Source organism: Cyclopterus lumpus, chromosome 9 (genome assembly GCF_009769545.1).
Source record: "Cyclopterus lumpus isolate fCycLum1 chromosome 9, fCycLum1.pri, whole genome shotgun sequence".
Classification (NCBI taxonomy): Eukaryota; Metazoa; Chordata; class Actinopteri; order Perciformes; family Cyclopteridae; genus Cyclopterus; species Cyclopterus lumpus.
This window is the reverse complement of record NC_046974.1, coordinates 5,661,064-5,680,206: the sequence shown is the minus strand read 5'-3', so window position 1 is coordinate 5,680,206 and position 19,143 is coordinate 5,661,064. Positions and strand designations below refer to the sequence as shown.

At 43.5% G+C, this 19,143-nt stretch overlaps 2 protein-coding genes across 2 annotated transcripts in view; both read right to left on the bottom strand.

The window, feature by feature from the left end:
- Positions 1 to 473: 473 nt before the first annotated feature.
- On the bottom strand, positions 474 to 9,944 carry hspb8 (heat shock protein b8). Its single transcript, XM_034541744.1, has 3 exons — positions 9,186 to 9,944; positions 5,521 to 5,584; positions 474 to 1,646 (listed from the first exon to the last, which is right to left on the bottom strand). The coding sequence occupies exons 1-3, from the start codon at positions 9,619 to 9,621 to the stop codon at positions 1,469 to 1,471; spliced, it is 678 nt and encodes a 225-aa protein (XP_034397635.1). The 5' UTR covers positions 9,622 to 9,944; the 3' UTR covers positions 474 to 1,468.
- A 2,470-nt stretch (positions 9,945 to 12,414) lies between these two features.
- Positions 12,415 to 19,143, bottom strand: part of srrm4 (serine/arginine repetitive matrix 4) — a 49,510-nt gene continuing 42,781 nt past the window's right edge. Inside the window, exons 7-14 of the mRNA XM_034540758.1 lie at positions 18,714 to 18,797; positions 17,760 to 17,880; positions 14,416 to 14,729; positions 14,204 to 14,308; positions 14,066 to 14,155; positions 13,443 to 13,538; positions 13,140 to 13,295; positions 12,415 to 12,667 (exon numbers count right to left, since the gene is read on the bottom strand). Coding sequence (XP_034396649.1) covers positions 12,415 to 12,667; positions 13,140 to 13,295; positions 13,443 to 13,538; positions 14,066 to 14,155; positions 14,204 to 14,308; positions 14,416 to 14,729; positions 17,760 to 17,880; positions 18,714 to 18,797 — 1,219 coding nt within the window. The remainder of the gene's footprint in view (positions 12,668 to 13,139; positions 13,296 to 13,442; positions 13,539 to 14,065; positions 14,156 to 14,203; positions 14,309 to 14,415; positions 14,730 to 17,759; positions 17,881 to 18,713; positions 18,798 to 19,143) is intronic.

The window sequence follows — 19,143 nt, the reverse complement described above, 5'->3', positions numbered from 1 at the left end:
TCACTACAGCCGTGCTTCCTTGTGGGCTGGCACGTCGCACAAAGCGACGCCTTCGCACGGCCAAAAACTGTGGAGGCCCTTTTGTCCACTTTCAGCCGATCATCCCTCTCGATTCCAAGACACAAGAGAGGATTGCATTATTGTTGCGTCACACACGTCATGCAAAAGGAAAACTGTCCCACATTTGTCCTTTTTTTTTCTGTGTGTGTCTTTTTTGGATACAAAAGCTGTGGCTGCGCCGCCTTCCGTGCATTCGGGCCCATTCGCTGCCAATCCCGACCGGCACTAAGCCCTCTCTCCGCCGCCGACGATTCCTTCTGTTATCCAACAATAACACCGCGGGGCTCCTCGGTGCCGGGGAGTGGGCACGGCTCGCGAGAAATAATTTAAAAAAAAAATGTATAAAAAAAAGACACAGATGTAAAGACACGCTTGGAGATTGGCCCGGACTTTTTTTTAAATTTTTTTTTATTGCATCAGCCAACACACAAAAGACGTCAACAACAACAACAACAAAATAAAAGAACAGGTCATGTCGGTGCGCTCCTGGCAGCCATGCGGCCAATCTTCCCGAAACGCTCAGATAGAAAAGAAAAACAAAGAGAACGTGGAACACTTCAGAATAATGTTTACAATGAATTGGCACATAATTGGAGTATATTTACAATACTTTCTTTTTTTTTGTTGTTGGTAGAACACGATTCACCCCATTGTCACCTGTTGAAGTGACGTGCATCAACTCACAAGAGAAAGGCACGCAAGTAAATAAAAAGGCACATTTGTCTTTATTTTTTTTTTAACCAAATAAAATCACATTAAAAAAAGAAAAACTCCACTTAATGAATTGGATGTTAACATAAATACAAATATGATTCACACACAGTGTCGTATCAACCCGCTGGTTAGTGAGAATGCTGTGACTTGAAATGCATCGGCGGCCCAACAGCTCTTGCGTAATCTTCAGGATATAAAACTGTATAGAATATTAAAGCTGCACAAGACGAGTTAACCTTTGTGTACTTGGGGGGGGGGGGAAAAAAAATTAATTAAAATATATAAAATCCAATAAAACGTCACTGCAGTCCTGAAGCTATGCATTTACCACATGATGCATGAGAGGCACAGACTGGGCGTACTGGAAGAAATGAAACATGAGCACAGGTGTATCCAAGCAGCTGGACTCTATTCATTGTTGTTATAAAAGAGTAAAAACATCTTACGTTTTGGGTTCTTTTGGACATTTTAATTTTGGGTCTGCATTCGTTTGTGAAAAGAGAAGTGACACCTCAATTAAATGTAGGCAACGAGGCCAAAAACAGCCTCAAATATTGTCCTTGTGCAGCTTTAATAAGGACCTCAAACAGGACTTACCTTTACGGTATTTTACACATTAACATTGGGCTGAAGGCCCCACGTTTCCTATCTTTAGTGCAGGATGGATTTGTGATGTTAGTGAGGACTCTGGCTTTTAGACGACGGGGGCCTCTTGGGGCTGGGGGGCCTCCGTCTCCGGGGCGTCGCCTCCCGGCGGGGAGTCCTCGTTGCTGAAGAGGTAATACGGAGGCGTCTGCCGAGCTTCGATGATGAGGACGCCCTCCGGGGACAAGGAGGCGAAGACGGTCACGGGGTCCACGTCTATCGGGATCCTGGAGGGAGAGCAACGAATGAGGGGAGAAACGAATGAGGGGGGGGTGGAGCTTCAGATGCTTCAAAGTGGCAGAAGGTTACTTGGTCGTATGATCTGCGAGCTGCCGTGTGTTTAAAAAAAAAAAAAGCACGAGTGGAGGTCGGAGGTCGTGGGGAACTGGGACGTTTTCCACCATTACCATTAGAGCTGCTGCACAGACGTTGTTATATTGACACGATGCCAATAAACAGTCCCGCAAGTCGGATGATCTTAGCGCTGTGTTTTTAGGAAAAATTATAATTTGGCTTGGGATTTGGGAGTTATTACAAATGCTCGCCCCGGTCCTCCTTGGCTATAGAGCACTCATCCTACACTCACACAATCTCACACGCACAGTTTTCATTAAAACAAAACAAAAATCCTGCAGCTTTGCGAAGAACACGAGGGAGAGAAGAAAAAAACACACACACACACACACACACACACACACTTTGGACTCCAGGTGGGAGGTAAAAAAATAAACCCGATTTCCAATTAACGAGAGCGTCTGTCTGCGGGAGTTTAACGCCTGTAAATTACCATCAGTGTTTAGTTTCTGCTGCTCTCATCTCGCCGGCAGCTCGTTTTTTTAGTTTTTTTAGTTCGACAATTTGTGAGTTTTTTTTCCCCTCTTTGCCTAATAATTTTCTGGACACTTCTTAACGCTGAAAATGTTATATTTGCCAAAGCAGAGGGCGATAATTGGCTTGCAAAACTTGCAGGAAGTTCAGCCCCCCCCCCCCATTAGAACAATGATATTTAATGATGTTACATCATCAAACTGATGCTGGTATCAAGGTATCAAGTTTGATTTTCTAAATAATACACCTCGCTGAGGAATGAAAATCCTCCAGAGCGCTTCAAAGGGCAAACACAGGATTCCAGGCAACTCTGTTCAGCCGGCGTGACCAAATATGGGTATTTAGGGGTTTTTTTCGGCGCGAGCGGCCAAGTGTCTCTGGGAGTTCATATAAACCCCGGCGGCCCGACTCGAGACTGTGGGTTTACGCTCCGAGTAATTAGAGAGGACCCTCCTGAGAAATAAGGGACCCTCATCACACAGGAGGCCCTGCACCTCCTTGAATTAGGTGGGAGAAAGGAAATAACCAACACAAAAAAAATGGAGAAAGTGGTTATGGTAGTCTTCAGAGTCGGATTATAATACATCCGATTTAGGGCGAGCCTAACCGGACCTCTGCCTCTGGCAATGTGCCCACAAGTGAAAGATAAGTCCTGTATCTGCCCCTCGTGAGTCCGATTGTCTCCAAGGTTTTATGGGTTCTTCTCTCGCTTTTTAATGAAACATCGGAATCCTGCCGATAAAACAGAAAGACAAAACCTGAACCACGAACATAAACCTTCGTGGCCGGAGGGAACGGGACAGATACAATTCAACGCTAAAAATATAAAGTTGCAGGAAGTAGGTCTTCGAAAACGTCTTCACGTCATTCCAAGGTCAAAGGTCAGGTATGTGGGGGGACAACCAAACACACACATATATATATATATATATATATATATATATATATATATATATATATATATATGTTAGGACACAAGCATTGGACAGAACTCATTCTTTTGCAAGTTTTATCGTCAATATCAATCTCAGAGTGAGATCTCAGGCTCGAGCAGCTCCTTGTTTTTCTACTTCATGATAACGTATGCAAATGTGCTGCAAACAAAAATATTGAATAGACTGTGCAACGTCAATTATGTCAATTAGAAATACTGGAACCAGTCTAAGAATCCTACAGGCGGGCTAGCGTAGCCTGTCGTTAGTGGTACGAGCTAAACGCTAAAGCTCAATGCTAAAGCTAGCGGGCCGACGTGCTGATTATTGCAACTTTATCTTTATTTTTTTTGTAATTGTTAGTATGCAAACGCTTGCCAATCACCACTGGACATGAGGTAAGGTGGAGGCGGTATTTACATTTTGCAGGTTTATGGTAGTAAACTAAATGATTGTAAACATTTAAAACTGATGGTGGTGCCAAAGAGGAAAAGTTAAAGGATGGAACAAAATCATTCAAATTAATTAAGTGGGCAACGACACCAAATTAAAAATGTTCAGGAATTAACACCACTTCTATGATTAAAACATAAATATATATAGGCACCAGACGTAATAAACTAATGTTAGGATAAACTACATTGCGGTCGCCACCAGTGCAATTTATATTTTGATGAAAAAACTACATTATAGCCCCTCCCCCCCACCACCAATACATCCTTCAGGGAGCCAATCGGTGCCAAGCAAAGTTGCCCCTTCTGACAAAGTCAAATCCCTCAGCCGGTCCATTAACGTGGGAACCTTATCTGTCCAGCTCGGGGAGTTTGTTTACCTTGTGGCGAGCGCACATTTTATCTCACACATTGATTCTGTACAGCTGCCAAAACACTGTCCAATATGGTGTGTGTGTGTGTGTGTGTGTGTGCGTGTGTGTGTGTGTGTCTACACCCTCTGAAGTGATTTAACAAACAACATATTTTGTTAATAAGTGACACATTTCATGTTTAACAGAAAAGTCCAACCTTGGACCCTCGTTGACCGTAAATCACGAGTGTATTCTGTATTCCCCCCCCCCCCCCCACCACGCTCGTATCCGCATGACCTTGTTGTGTTCATTTGAAGGTCAAACACACAGTTTAGCGTAGAACTAAAATGTATAAGTCCTATTGTCAATATTCATACGTGCAGTCATGTGATCTCAAACGTTCGGCCCGCTTATAGCTTATATTTGTTAGTTTTACGGTTTACTTTTTTACTTTACTGTTTGATTACTTATTTATTATAGTACCGACGCGTCTTGTTGTTGCACTTTTTGGGCCTAATAAAGGATACTCTTGTATATTATCTCATATCTTATCTTCTTTATTAAACCACTCCGCTACATCCAGAGGAAATATCTGCATCCCTTTTTTTTTTTTATTAGTTACTTTGCACAAAGAAACTGAATTTTTAAAAAGTTAAAGTTAGTATGTGAGTTAAAAGTACATCCTCAACCACACAAACTGGGACTAGTCTCTGTTTTTTATGAGCAGAGGAGTTGAGTATCTAGGTCAGTTATTTATATATTTGACCCCTCCCCCACCAGAACCCCCTAAATATATATATATATATCTGAGGGCTTTCCAATTACCAGGATTGTGTGATAAGCACAACTGCTTCCTAATTAGCCAACAGGAAGTTAGCCGGACTGGAGTGACGCGCCAGCGAGACGGCGATCCGCACCAGCGGGTTAGCAACACGGCCGTCTGAACTCCTCTCGCTACCCAATTAATAAGAAGGCAGAGACACACACACACACACACACACACACACACACACACACACACACACACACACACACACACACACACACACACACACACACACACACACACACACACACACACACACCTCTGTATTGACATTTATTTTCTCCATGTTGTCTTTTGTGTTAGTATTCAGCAAACAAGCACATTTAATACACACATAGAGCTTTTCAAAACAGTTGTTCCATAAATAATTATTAAAAAAATAATAATATAGTAGCTAAGACAAAGAGGGAATTAAAGTGAGCGAGAAGACAAATGTACTAAATCAAATCAATCAGTTTTTGATTTTCTTCTGAATAATATTCATAGGTTTTAAGAAATAAAAACCAAAGATATGGCTTAAATAAACATAATCATATGCATAAACCCCCCCCAAGGCCCCTTGGATCCACCATTGGAAACCATTAATGCATCAATATGTGGCTTAAAGGTCCCACCACGCATTCACCATATATTATCTTAAACATATGATCATAAACATGGTTTGTGTGAGTGTTTTTCACCCTTCATTCATTCACAGAGATTATACTCACTGTATCTTCTTTGTGAAATTCTTTGTGACGATGCCTCCTTCTTCCTGCTTCTCTTCATGTTTTCCTGTTTGAAGAACACACAAAACAAATGAGCGAAGTGAGTGGAGAGTAACTTTAAAATAACCTCACATGCGTCATGAAGGACTGTCCGGCTCGATTGGATCACATCCTCTAAAATGCATCGATATGAGCTTTGTAATCGGTGTAAAACACAACAAAATAAAGCTGTTTTTTTTTCTTCTTCCCATTGCTCAACCAGTTGTTTTTTATGCTCCGGCGGCCCACTGGAGCCAACATGAAAATGATGAAACGCCTTCCTGACGGCTCGGTTTACGGCCGTTGTATCTCCAGGGCTCGCTCCAAGCAGCTGCTCCGGGGCTGCTAAATATCACGACCCCCCCCCCCCCACACACACACACACACACACACACACACACACACACACACACACAGACGGCTCCACCGTTCGCTACCTTATACCCCTACAGTGCCCGGAGAGGCCCGAGGTGCTGAGATCACCGGTGAAGTCATGACATTATTATTTCAACCTCTCCGAGACTTCGAAGCCGGTCCCGGGTTCATGAATAATGGAGGTTCGGTTCCAACGGGGCGACCGCCTCAAAAAAGAAGACTCTTACGACAGAGACGCCAAATTCCAGAAGCTCTACGAGAGACGGCGGACACCTCACCGCGACAATCTTTAATACTTTAGTTTACTTTTACATAACAATGACATGATGATTAATGTGTTTTGTTTTTACATACTATTTATATTTTATCACACTTATTTATTATAAAAGGTGTTTTACAATTAATTTGTGTCATATGACATATTATAAATTATATTGTTTTATAGCTGGTAAGAGACAATAATTAAAACAGGTATTATAAACATAGCATATACTTTATTAAGTATTTGTTAATGACTTAAGAAATTGTTTGTAAAACATCTACAAACATTATAGATGGAGCAGAAACAAATTATGAACCAATGAACCATTGACTATTAACCATTTAACAGTTCCAAATAATGTTTATAGATGTATTACAAATCATTAACAAAGTTTAAGTATAAACCTTTAAGAATGTCAAATGTTACAATAAATGCAATGATGAACTATTACTACTACAAATAATAACTAGTAAACATTAATGATCATTTAATTGTTTGTTAAATGGTAAATATGAACTAAACTATTAGCTATAAATTGATTGATCGTTGTTATAAAGTATTACACATGTGTCGTGGACAAAAGCATTCAATTCAGCGTGAATCCGAAGAGCCAATTAGTTCTCTTAAAGCTTCACTAATTAACATTTTGACATAAACAATGTGTAATGACAAAAGGTGGCGCTCGTAGTGACAAAAGATTCAATTGCCACTCATATTCTTTATGGAGACATTAACTGGGCTGTGGATATATGTGTTCTGCCTCTGTCAGCTGTTATGACTAAAATAAATATTCTGTTCATCCGTCACCTGCCATTATGAATCCTAATTTAACGTATTTCATGTGTATATATGTGTGTGTGTGTGTGTGTGTGTGTGTGTGTGTGTGTATATATATATATATATATATATATATATATATATATATATATATATATTAATATATGTGATGCTAAGAAAAAAAATATATATATATGTACACATACATATATATACACACACATATATATATATATATATGTATATATGTGTGTGTATATATATATATATTAATATGTGATGCTAAGAAAAAAAAGATATATATATATATACACACACACACACATATATATGAGTTCTAGCTATGTGTGATGCTATATATATATATATATATATATATATATATGAGTTCTAGCTATGTGTGATGCTATATATATATATATATATATATATATATATATATATATATATATATATATATATATGTGTGTGTATTTCCTTAGCATCACACATAGTAAACACTGCTTTCCGCCCAGTGCTGTGATGTGACAGGGACTGGGTGGATCCTATGTCCCTTTAGTCTGTTGCTGGTTGGATTAGCTCGGCCCGGCGCAGCACTCCTCGGCCTATAAAAGCTCTATTTATAAACGCCAACAGGCTCACACGAGCGCGCATTTCAATTGTTTTTCGTGAGTCTCTAGCCTGCAGGTGTAGCCCTGTCGGCAGGCGAAGAGCACATGGAGTTCTTCTGGAGGCTTCCGCGCTGCTCGCCATGTGTTCACTTCGCGTGCCCCGAACGTTCTCCGGACACACGCTGGCGTCGCTCTCCCCGTGTGTCACGCTTTTAGATCGGAGGGGTCGAGTCACTAACAGGCCCAACATGGCGCTGATTAAATGACCCAACAGGCATACCAACAATGTGTTTATTAAAAACTCAGAGCCTGCTGTCCTCTGCGCCCTCCTCAGCCCCCCCTCATCCCCCATCATCATCATCATCATCATCCCTGGAATCCGTCCGTCTCCACGAAGCACAAGGAGGTCATTTCCTGTAACTTCACTCCCGTGACCGGTGACTTGAGCGTGAACCGGGCAGGAGACGGGAAGACGTCGTCCTCCGGCGTCTCGTCTTATTGTAAACAGAGACTGTTGTCACGGGCCGCGGACCTTAAATCTAAATCGAGCCCCGTGGGCGAACCGAAGGGGAGCGATTCTCCAGGAATCTGAAACAGGTGTCCCGAGGATCCGCCTGCCAACATGAAAGTCCCAGGGCCCCCCCCCACCCCTGAAATCTGTTTAGCTCTTCCATATCAAGACTCATTAATGCCGAGACCGTGAAATATGGAGGCTTTCATTGTGCTGCCAGAGAGAGAGAGAGAGAGAGAGAGAGAGAGAGAGAGGATTCTGGCTTTTCATTCGGCTGCTGCTCTTTTTAAGTGTGTTGTTGTTTTGAGCTAGTTTTAATGTCTCACGTGACGGTTGTTTAAGATATTTTCGTCGAAAAATGTGACCAGCCGGTGAAAAGTTTTAAGTAAGGAAAAAAAAAAATGTAGATTGAAGGGAATGGGAGTTTTTTTTTTTAAAGAAATATTGGGAGGTCAAGAGTCCAAATTCCCTTAATTGAAATGACTATGATTTATTCTGTTTATGTTACAAACATACTGCAGGTGTTCAATTGTATTTTATTTGCACTTTCATCTTCCGTGATTCAGATGTATATATGTTTTAATTCCAATTTCTACACATTTTCTGCCTGATAAAACTATATTACTATATTCATAGAAACTGAGTCTACAGAGTACACCTTTAAAAAAAAACATGATGTAATATTCCCCCATTAGCATTGCTGAGGGCACGACCTTTATGTGCTTAACAGAAGTTACAGCACTGAACTTTTTCTTCTTTTTTTTTTTTAAAGGTGTTTTTTTTACAAGCAGGTGATACTATTTGCCAATTGTATTTAGTTTGTCATCTTTTCAATGTGTTTATGACTATTATTTTCATTCTGATTATGTTTTTGCATGATTAAATCCCCATTTCTAAAAAGGTATTTGATGTTTTTTGTTTTTTAAAAGGGCTGATGGATGACACTGTGGTAAAGTTGGGTTCACTTCCACCTCCATTGATACCAAAAGTAAGACTTTTATCCTCAATGCACTTATATAATAATAATAATAATAATAAAAGTGATTTATACTTTAAATTCAGTGGAGGCCTCTGCAACCTCTCCCCAACTCACCTGACACATCTACAAATCCGTCCCTGGTCTTGATGCTTAACTCCTCCGGTTTGAAGCTGTGCACGTTCACGCACACCTTCCAGGGTTCCCCCCCGGTGCTGGTGGCGGTGGTGGCGGCGCCGCCGGTCGGGGAGCTCCGGGAGGAGGGCTCGCCGTACCGGCTCGTGTACACCGCGGGGCCTCCCGAGGACTGCCGCGAGGGGAAACCTGCGCGTAAACCGCTGCCGAAGGGCGACGTGCCGCTGAGGCGCGTGCCGAGCCGACCGGGGCGAGCCCAGCCCGGCCAGTCCATCGACAAATCGTCGGGGAAAGCCGGAATCCCAAAGTCGTCCTCCATAAACCGAGAGCCGAGCTGGTCCCTGAACGGCGACTCCCCGAACGGATCCCGTGGAAACCTCTGCCGGCTTCCCATCGTGTAGAAGTCTCCTTCCGCCATGTCCAGAGGAGTTCTAGACCACTAGGACCAAACAACCCCCGAACCAAGACTTTACTTTAAAAAAAAAAAAAAATTACAAAAAAATAATGAAAGAATGATATTAATCTACGTGTGAATCAACTTTATCTGACTCGGGTGTTGCGCATGACAACACGGTCACCAGAGTACCCGACAACACGACCCGTCAAAGTGCGCACACGGCTGTTCCTTAAAAAAGTAGAGCCCTCCCTGGCTGTGGGGTTTTATACCAGGACGGTGGATTTCACAAGACGACGAGTCCCGGAAAAGTGCTGGGAGGGGAACTGGAGAGCACGCGCACTGCAAAAAATATCCGCCTATAGAAGTCCCGTCCCCCCCCCCCCCCAAAAAAAAAGAGTCCTCCTCGAATCCTAAAAGCAACGAGGAGAGGAGACACCGAGGCCTCCTCGCCCAGCGCACTGACTCCCCCCCCCCCCCCCCGCCGCCGCGTCAGCTGTTTATTAGCGTCAAAAAGAGAGGGTTCAGAGGTCAAGTCAGATGACGTGACCCGCTGTTGTGGATATTTTTTGCAGCGCAGGCGCAACAGCTGACCACAGCCCCCCCCCCCCGCCCCGCCCCGCCCCTCCCTTAAATTAGAGTCCACATGTCACTCACACTGGAGCTGGAGCTCCCTCCTCTCGGTGACTCACTGGCTTTTTAATAGCTGAATAACGCTATGGGTCAAACGCACTGATGTCACAGTACGGATAAACAAGGGGGGAGGAGGGGGGGGGGGGGGGGGGGGGGGGGCGTGTTTCAAGAAGTGCGTCTTCAGAATGTAAAACAAGACGTTTTTTTAATTCAGGACATGATTTCATATACAGATTATTCTATACACACACGCACACACACACAGTGGAAGGAGAAGTGTGTGTCGTCTCCCCCCCCCCCCACCCCCCCACATGGGTGACACCACGTTATTACAATGTGGAGTTTGGCACAAGATAAGATGTGACGGCATGTAAAACAATATACGCTCCTTCATGTGGACGTAACACCGAAACACTGGGGTCACTATATTGCGATATGACTTTGTTAGTGGGATAACTTTTTTTATTTATATATTTTGATCGGAAAGGGGGGGGGGGGAGGATCTTTAGCACAAAGACATCTAGAGTCCATCGAGGGGGCGTTTTTTTGTCTCCTTTTTAGGCGTCGTATACCCCACATCGACATTTCTAACATCCCAAAACCACATTCTGTACAGATGCATATTTACACCACAGTAATTACATCTTCAAAATGACTTTATCGCTTCAGAGTTTGTGGAAGTCCCCTCCCTCTTCTTGCGTCACGTTTTCCCTCACTCGTCGACATTCAGGGAAATAAAAAAAAACGAGGGTGTCGAGAGCACAGAGAGCAGTCTGTCGGGCCCGGAGCCGTGACACGGACAGGGTGATGGAATTGAAGCGATTGAGAAATATCACTTCTAAATATATATATATATATATATATATATATATATATATATATATATATATATACGCTTTCAAACTTCCTTTGCAGATTCAAAGATTTTTTTTTTTTTTGCGTGTGTGTGTCTTTGTGGCAAATATGAAGTTTCGATTAGCAGCTGGTTAGCCTAGCTTAGCATACGGACGAGAAACCTGCTAATCCCGATTCCGTCTTGAAACTCCCAAAATAACATTTCATATCTGATTTTTTTTTCCACAATGTTTTTTGTGTCTGGTCGAAAAAATTCTCGTAATCACAACGTGTCATTTTTTTACACTTTAAGTAACGACAGGGAACTTCCATTTTATGTGGGTTCTTTGGCGGTCCCTGTGGACAAAAGCGGTAGTGTCCTTCAGGAAAACCCTCAAAAGTCTATTATGCGCAGTGTTGGTTCTGGTTCTCCCGTGTCCCCGGTCCTGCAGCCGGGCTCCCAGGGGAAACCGGTGGAGATAGCTGGTTTCAAGTCTTTATGCTAAGCTCACTTAGCTGCTGCCTGTAGCTTCACATTGAAACAGACGTATATGAGAGTGGTGTCAATCGACTCTCTCAGGACAGCCACTTAACACATTCCCCAAAATGTCAAAGCTGTGCTTCTTAAAAAAACAAGCACCCAAAAAAAAAACTAAAAGGTCAGACTCTTTTATTTATTTTTTTGTTGCTTTTGAACATCTGCCTCCACTTTGAGGTTAACGTGTGAGAGATGTGGCAAAAAAAAAAACGAGAATAACAAACGTAAAATTACAGCAGCGTCATCATAACTTAATTGACGGTGTTGCATAGAAAGATCGACCGCCACCGAGAGGGACAACAAATCAATAAATATTAAATAAACAATAAATATGGAGGGGGAAAAAAACAACAAAAAAAAACACCTCCCGTTGACACCGCGAGGACTTCGATCGCTCTCGGTCGCGTACCGCGGACTGACGTTTCCATCCTTTTCCATCGGAGGAGACATTTGAGCCGACCGACGGTTTGCTCTCCGTCAGTTCGCCCTCGCCGATTCATTCCTCAGAGCACTGAAAAAAAAAAAGTTCCTTTATTCCTCGAGCCGCTCGTCTGGGACGTCCCGTCGATACTCGGCGCTAAAGTCCAGACCTGACACGGGACAGGAAGCTCGCCCCGGTGTCTCGTGGGCTCCGGTGCCTCTGCTCTCGCATTAGCCAACACATACTGTATAGCGCCGCCAAAAAATGAAGTCGTTTTCCGACCCTTCTTGGTACCCTCAGTCCTTATTATGCACCATTTCAAAAGGACGATCCATTTTAAAATAAATATTAAGCGTAAAAAATAAAAAAAAAATAAAAAGAAGAAAAACTCCTAACGCCGGGTTTTGTGCCGTTTGTGCAACGAGCCGCGACTCCGGCTGCGACTGCGAGCCCCGAAGATGGAGTTCCAGGACGAGCTGCGGCTGTAGCTCCGGTAGGAGGAGTCGCTGCGGCTGCGGCTGCGGCTGCGGCTGCGGCTGCGGCTGCGGCTGCGGGTGAAGAGGCTGCTCCAGGACGACACGCTGGTGGACCGACTGCTGGAGGACGGGCTGGGTCGGAAGTAAGGGATGGGCCGCTTCCTGGCACTGTGGAGAGGAAGCGGTGTGAAACGGACAGGAAGGACACCCAGGCCGCAAAGTGACTTTCACTAAACCGATCGTTGTTTTCATATATGAGCAATGTGTCGCGTGACAAGCTCGTTGTTTGTCACGGTTCACTCTCATCAGCATCCTTATTAAAAAAAAAACTAACCGACCAGCTGTCATTCAGAGAAATTACAGGAGACTTATGTGGACTTCGCCAGGTGGCAAATATCGTAGTTTTAACAGATGTCGTTATTTTAACTCAACCGGACCTGAAGTACTTCTGTTGCCTGAACCTGGACAAGTAATTATTTGTGGGTTCACGACCAAGAGAAGCCCCTTTCACATTTGTAATACACAAATATTGATCAGCGCAGCTTTGAAAACAGTATATTAGAGGAGCGATAAAATAAATAAAATCGGATGTTTCTTGTGTATACGTACAGCAATATGAAAGGCCGTAGGAAAGCCGTACCTGGTGATTCGCCGCGCTTCCAGGTGGCTCGGCGAGTCTCTCCTCCGTTTCTTCATCGGCGAGTAGGATTTCCGTCTCGGCCTCTTCCCACTAACCTTGTGTGCACACTTCACATCCGCCCCCCCGGAGCCGTGCGTTCTCTTTCTGTCTCGGAGTCTGCGAGGCGGACTGAAAAAAAAAAAATACAAAGAGGGTTTAATATAACGACGTGACCGCGTGTTTTGTTCCCGTGGACTCGAGGAGACCTCCTCGCGCAGCCGTAAAAAGGGTTTTCTCCACCCCGCCCCCCGCCCCCGGGTTCACCTGTCGGCGCCGCGTCTGGAGTAGCTCCCTCTGGAGCTCAGGCTGGCCACGCTGCCTCGCCGCCTCGGATCCGTCGAAGAACTCGGCGAGCGCGAGCTGGCGGGCGATGGAAAAAAAACAACAAACGTTATCCAGCGAAGCGGCAGCGGATACGAGTCCATCGCGTTAAATTCATGAAGCATTTCAACATCAACATCAAAATGTAGCATGATAGCATTTTTCTTCTGCTTTCCATACTTATGTACCAATATGTCTGCGACGGTAGTTTACGTACTTATTCTCTTGTTCGTGTCTCAGGTTGTTTTGAGTTTGACTCAATTTACTTATTTATTTGAAGCCCAACCAGAAACATTTCTTGAAGTGGTTTTGTTGCCTAAATTTGCCTAAATCACGACACACGGAACGCCCTTAAAATATCGACGTGCCATTTCTACGCTTTGTTATTCGGCCACCAAGGACATCTTTACCGCATTTCATGGCAATCCATTTCACCGCTGTTGAGATATTTCAGATTGCACCACTTTCCCACTTTGTTTATGTGCAAATTAAAAAAAGAAAGTTCATAACATAACCTGGCTATTATTGAATATCATTGATATAAAACATAGACGTAGTGAACCCACCTGCAGGATGACAGCGACAGGCTTCGAGAGTAGCGGCCAGAGTATCTGGAGCTCCCCGAGGACCGGCTGCGTCTCCGGCTGCGGCTGCGGCTCCGGCTGCGGCTGCGACTCCGGCTGCGGCTCCCGCTGCTGGATGACCGCGTTTTCCTTCGCCTTCCAGACGACTTTCTCCTCCTCTGGGAACAGCCGGAAGTCTTTGGGGATCTCACGACCTCCACCCGACACCCCAAGGTCATCTGCCCTCTGCTAACCAAGACACGTGTCACTGCTTTCGAGCGATAAAGCCCAGAAATGCTCACACATCAGATGAATATATATATATTTTTTTTTAAAAGGAAACACGGGATTACCTCTTGCCGTTGCCACCCAACAGGCCGTCCTCCGCACAGGGTCTGCACAGGGAGGCGTAGCTGGTCACGGAGTTTCCCGAGTCAGAGGCGCAGCTGTCTCTGTCAGGGAACTTCAGCTTCTCTGGCGAGGCCAGGCGCTCGCAGCGGTGCCTCTCGTTGTCGGCGACGCTCGTCTGAAAAACACCGGTTTTGCTGGACGGCGGCGACGACGTGTCGTTGCCCGAATCGTAATCGCGCGGGACCTCGGACCGGCCGGATAAACCCCGAGACCCGTTCCCGTGTGAAGTCTCTCGTCCGGCTTCTGACGACAAAATCTGCAAAACAGACAAGCGGGCTGCGGCTTAAAACCAAACGCGTGTCGGGACGAATGACACCTGCTATCTGCTGTGAACACTCTCTAGTGCAATAGGCACAGTATTCCCTTGAAAAACACAAGAGAAGGGATTTCTTTTTTCTTTTCTTTTTCTCGGGACAGAAAAAAACAAAAACGTTTGAAAGATAAAAGACATCATGCAAATGTTTCTATTTTTTTTTTTTTAAAAAGCATGCGATTGCCCCCCCCTCCCCATCTCCCCCCCGAAAAGAAAAAGTCTGAACTCAACTTTTAAAGTCGTATAAAGAAATCAAAGAAGAAAAACAAATTGAGAGCTAAAAGCTAAAACAATTATATGAAAAGGAAGAAACAAAAGAGCAGAGGAGGAAGAAAGGAAAAGCTACTGTATGTGCGTGGAAAGATCTACCGGCTCTAACTCGAGAGAGAGGAGAAAAAGAGGAAACAATAGCCCCCGTTGAAAAAGCCTCATTTTAAAGAACATCGAACAAACATCACAAAATGGGTATTATGTAGAAATGAAAAAGGATTGCAGACAAAGAGAGATCCCATCAGTCTAACTAAGAAAGCCCTCAGAATGGGACAGGTGACTGTGCTCTTTCTCCCGTAAGAAGTAAATCATTTGCCTGCACCGACCTACAAGTATAAGCCCTAAATCTGCGGATAGCAATCGACTTACCAATCAAGATTTCCTCCTTAAGTAGGTAAGGTGTAAGAAAAAGGGAAGAGCGGGCAACATAAGTGCATCGTTAGAGTCGTAAATTGCAAGAAAAAGACAATAACCCTCTCTTCAAACCCAGAGCCAGTCAGTTCCTTTTCAAATATACTTTCGGAGCACGACTGCCGCGCGCGGAAGCTAACACGAAAAAAAAAGAAAGATGGCTGACTCTACTTTAATAGTCTAATCTTGTAAAATTGTGAGAGCTCTTTTTGGACTACGAGAGGTTCATCCAGGTCGGTCCAGGTGTCCCATCATCTAGTCTGAAGACCGACCCCCCCCCCCCCCCCACCGAGGGAAATGTAGTCTTTGTTCGTCTTCTGCCACTCGCGTCGCACCCGAAAGTAAAAAAAGATTTCAACTTATCGGAAAGAAAAAATTTAAATTAATCAGAGACATTCTTCAATGTCGCCTGGAGATGTTTTGACAAGGACGCCTTCAGATAAACATTTATTTGTTCCCTGTTTCTTTATGCTTTCCACCACACGATAAATTCACCAATTCATCACTTATATTTTACAGGAAAAGGTTGACACGTTTAATCCGCAACCCACATTCATGTCATACGTATATATATATATATATATATATATTTTTTTTTTTTCTTTACGGTCATACCTACCTTTCCCTTTATGGATTGCTTTTTTTTGGGGGGAGGGGGGAAAGAAATATTAAACAAAAGATCATTCTGCAATACTTTATTAAATGACGTGCTTTTATTAAACCAAAACTCCAGTGAATAATTGTGAATTGTGAAGTCCTCCTGACAGACTTTGGGATATTGAATGCCCGGCGTGACTCGATGTATGGATTCATTTATTGAATTTCAATTAAAAAGCCCGCAGTGTGTAATTAAAAACATTTCTCTGTGCAATTACCATAATTTAATGATTGCTGGAGAGAAATTAAATACACGGCATGCTCCAATAAGCTTGAGACAATGAGTTTAAGGACATTTTTATGTGGCTCTTTGGGAGAACATCACTTTAAAAAAAAAGAAGAAAGAAAAGAAATCAACCTGCAGCAAACAGCTCGGAGCCAACAATTACAGTTTGAAGATGTTTGTTTTCTGTTGGTTTCATTTCGGCTGCTGGAACCCGTCAGCTGGAAGTTTAACATACAACAGATGCAACGACCAGAGGGGACTGAAGTGAAAAGGACGTATTTTAAAAAAAATTTAAAAAAAACATTGCCCACTTATGGCTCTTGAAAGACAGTATTTTGTAAAATTTCAATTTGAAAACATCTTCTCTGAGTCTAGGAGTCCTTTTCACGGTTGTAACCGCGAGGGTTTCACAAGGTCAGTCTAAAAAACTTAACACATTTTTCTTTTGGCATTTACAAACATTTTCTGAGCTGCTTTTCTGCAAGAAAATAATTCAAAAGAACTAATAGAAAACTCTGTGTTAAATGTGTCCAGCGATGGATTAGAGGAGCTGTGTTGGCGGCTCTTCTTCAATAGAACAAGTGTACTCATACTGCAGGGGAGGAAGAAAATAAGGGAGGCTTTTATTGTGAAGGATTCCACAAAATGAATGAAATGTGTTCATCTGCCGTATTAAAGCCGCTCATTTGACGTGGAAAATTTCTCTCCAATCAGGCAGGAATAACTAGAACCCCCATGGCTAGATAGTCCTAGAGTTACGCAAGAAAAATAAATAAATAAATATATATTTATACTCCATATTTAGCCACAAATTGAAATGTCTCACACAGCTGATTGCCGATCAAAAAAGTGACATTGAACAGTGTGACCAGTGCTTCACTTCCTGTTTTATTTTCCTAATATTGACCACAGTTGCAATGCAGTTTGTTGAAATAATGAATCAAAACATAATAATTCATTAAAAACATCACGTATCAAACATGTATGCTCTAATAAAGGAAGATAAATAATATACAGTGAGAAATAGCTCATGAGAATAAAATAGTTATTGAATTTGTCACAAGAGGAACAATTTGACTTTTTAAAACAACGCTATTCACATCGCTATAATATAGATAATGTGTCATTTTTTTTGCACCGTTATCATTATTATAATGGCGAAGTCTTCCATGGAAAAACAACACAATTACTGCAATATAAAGAATGCATAACATGAGCTCCAGATCCAGGCCATGAATAGTGAGAACAGCTAAACGGGTTTAGACAACTCAATTGAGAAAAAGAAATATAAATACTGTATTTTGATTGAAAATAATACCCGGATGTGGAATTGCTGCCTTTTTTTTTACGCTGACTGGCCGTAACTGAACCAGCCGCGGCAACGCTAAAGAGCCCTGAAGTGTACTTACGGTAGCGGTCGAGAGGACGGAGCCATATTTTGGAGCCGTTTTACACACTGATTTGGTTGCAGGCCTCCACTTCACGTCCGTGTGGTCCAGCCCTCCATTGGACCTGTGCACATGGTGTCTGCTGGACCAAATAGACAAAGTTATCCATTGTGAAGTAACAGAATAATGCAACCCTCGGCGTTTTCTGGCTCCGCCTAGCTCCATCTACGGCACATAAGAAGAGGACGGAGCGCTCGAGTTGTGTTCATAAAAGGTAATAAAGTAAGAACACAGAATGCTAATGTGATCTGAACAGAGCTTGAATGCATCACGATGTACCTCTAGCTCTCCACCTGCACAGCAAGCAGCATTGTCAGGGAATAAATGAGAGTGTTTGTCCACAGGTGTGCCGTACATAGTTTGCACACTCTGATCCGGGACCAGATGCACGTGAAGAATAGCGAGTAAATAACGTTATTACGTGACAGCAGATCGCCGCATGGACCCCCCCCCCCCCCCCCCGCGCGTACGCTCTCCGATGCACGACCCGGCATCGGGGGCCTTCTCGGTTATTGGAACGACTCTCTGTGAGTCGGCGTTCGCTAATTGAGCTCTTTTAAGGACGGCCGTTCCCATTAAACATGCAACATTTTGCATTCAGTGGATTCATTACAACCGGTTGGAGCTACTGGAGAAACCATTACGCTGTCAACCCCCCCCCCCCCCCCCCCCCCCCCCCCAAATCCCCCCCAAAAAATGTGTCATGTGTCATTATAATTGAGTGCATCGATCTGTGGAGCGAATATGGGGGCCCACTTCCTGTGAAGCCGCGATAAGGGCCCGAGATCAGGAAGTCACCTCTGCCTTATCAGTCATCGCTGTGGTGAGACCAGGAAGACACCTCGAGCTGATAAGATAACTGAGGGGCTAAGAGAAGGTGTGTGTGTGTGTGTGTGTGTGTGTGTGTGTGCCTACCTGTCCTCTGCAGGAGATTGGTAAGATGGACTGTCCGGCTCTGACCTCCGATAGCGTCGCCTCCGCCGAGAGTGAGTCCCAGAACTGAAAGGAGGAGATGAGGAGAGAGGACACGAGTGGATAAGGAGCTGAGAGTACTGCGATAAACAGGAAGTATCTTTTTGTTGTTGTTGTTACAATTAGTTTATCAATTATGTCATTTACCAAGTAAAAAAGTTCCAGCATCTCAAATGTGAGTATTTTTTGCTGCTTCTCCCTTTTTATTTCTCTCGATACCCTTTCACATATTTTTAAACCTTTTCTTTTCTAGACGTCACGTTCCAGGACCTTTTTCCAGGACCTTTTTCCAGGACCTTTTTCCAGGACCTTTTTCCAGGACCTTTTTCCAGGACCTTTTTCCAGGACTTCTTCACTGATGATCTAGCTGGTA